This window comes from Aureococcus anophagefferens (assembly GCF_000186865.1).
Source record: "Aureococcus anophagefferens unplaced genomic scaffold AURANscaffold_348, whole genome shotgun sequence".
Taxonomy (NCBI): domain Eukaryota; class Pelagophyceae; order Pelagomonadales; family Pelagomonadaceae; genus Aureococcus; species Aureococcus anophagefferens.
In genome coordinates, this window is record NW_008705872.1 from 3354 (window position 1) to 4820 (window position 1467).

Consider the following 1467-nt stretch of genomic DNA (forward strand, 5'->3'; position numbering starts at 1 on the left):
CCCGAGCGGCCACTTTAGTTTTCCCATTCTGACATGTCTGCCGTTTCGTCGGGCGGGTGGAGCGCGCCGTCGACAACACAGGCGAAATTAAGCTGCCGGGCCACGCGCGGGTCCTACAGGTCCCAGTCGACGCCCGACTCGTAGCCGAGGTCGTCGACGAGGTGCGCGTTGATGCGCGAGAAGCACTTGCTGCCCGTGAAGGGCGCGTCGGTCTTCGTGTTCGACAGCGGCGACGGGTGCGAGCTCACGATGACCTTGTGCTTCCGGCGGTCGATGTTCGCGCACTTGGCGAGCGCGGGCTTGCCCCAGAGCACGAAGACGGCGCCCTTGCCCGGCCGCCGGTTGACGCACTTGACGACGGCGTCCGTGAAGGTCTCCCAGCCCTTCTTCTGGTGGCTGTTCGCCTCGCCCCGGCGCACCGTGAGCGACGTGTTGAGCAGCAGCACGCCGCGCGCCGCCCACTTGGAGAGGTCGCCCGTGCCCGCGGGCGGCGGCGCCGCGCCGACGTCCTCGCCGCACTCCTTGAGGATGTTGCGCAGCGACGGCGGGAACTTGCAGTCCGCGCCGTCCTTGATCGAGAACGCGAGGCCGTGCGCCTGGCCGGGGCCGTGGTACGGGTCCTGGCCGACGACGACGACCTTGATGCCGCTCAGCGGGCAGGCGTCCAGGGCCGCGAAGGTGTGCTCCGGCGGCGGGAACACCGTCTTCGCGCGCCGCTCCTTGGCCACGAACTCCGCGAGCGCGAAGAGGTAGCTCTTGCTCGCCTCGCCGGCGAGCGCCGCGCGCCACTCGTCGTCGGCGATGGGCTCGAGGAACTTGAGCGCGCGTTTCTTCTGGGCCTCCTTCTTGTTCGCCAGGATCTTCGCCTTCGCCGTCGCGTCCGTGGCCGTCGCGTCGTCGGCCTTGGCGGCGGCTGGCGTGGATGCGGCGGCGCTCGCCGGCTTCTGCTTCTTCGGCTTCGGCGCGAAGAAGTCCTTCATTGTCGTCGACTGCTTCGCCGCTGCGGCCTTCTTGGCCGGCGCCATGATTGGTATTTGCGTTGGCGCGCGGCCCTGTGTATTTGCGTTGGCGCGCAGCCTCGAGCTCCTGAGCTGGCTCGGGGAGACGCTCTCGAGCTCGTTGGCCGGTTTCAAACTTTCCAAGGAGCGTCGTCCGGGCGCGGAGCTCGAGCCAATGCAGAAGGGGCCCCACGGACGCCCTGCGACCTCCGCGACCCGGCGCGACCCGGCGGGACGCGGGGTTTCTGCGACCTGCGACCTGCGGCGACCTGCGGGACGCGGCCGGGACGGAGCCGGGACGCGCGGAGGACTCCCGGAGGACGCGCCGACCTGCGGCGACCTGCGGGACGGCGACCTGCGGGACGAAGCGGGACCGGGGCAGGACCGAGGCAGGACTGAGCGGGACTGAGCGGGACGCGGAGAGGACGCCGCCGGGACGTGCCGGGACGGAGCCGGGACGGAGCCGGCG

General features: G+C 70.8%; 1 protein-coding gene across 1 annotated transcript; it reads right to left on the minus strand.

Moving 5' to 3' along the window:
• Window positions 1–158: 158 nt before the first annotated feature.
• Window positions 159–797, minus strand: AURANDRAFT_16061 (hypothetical protein; the record flags this gene model as incomplete). Its single annotated transcript, XM_009044483.1, has 1 exon — window positions 159–797. A coding segment is annotated over one exon (639 nt), but the record flags the coding sequence as incomplete, so codon positions are not given.
• Window positions 798–1467: the final 670 nt, after the last annotated feature.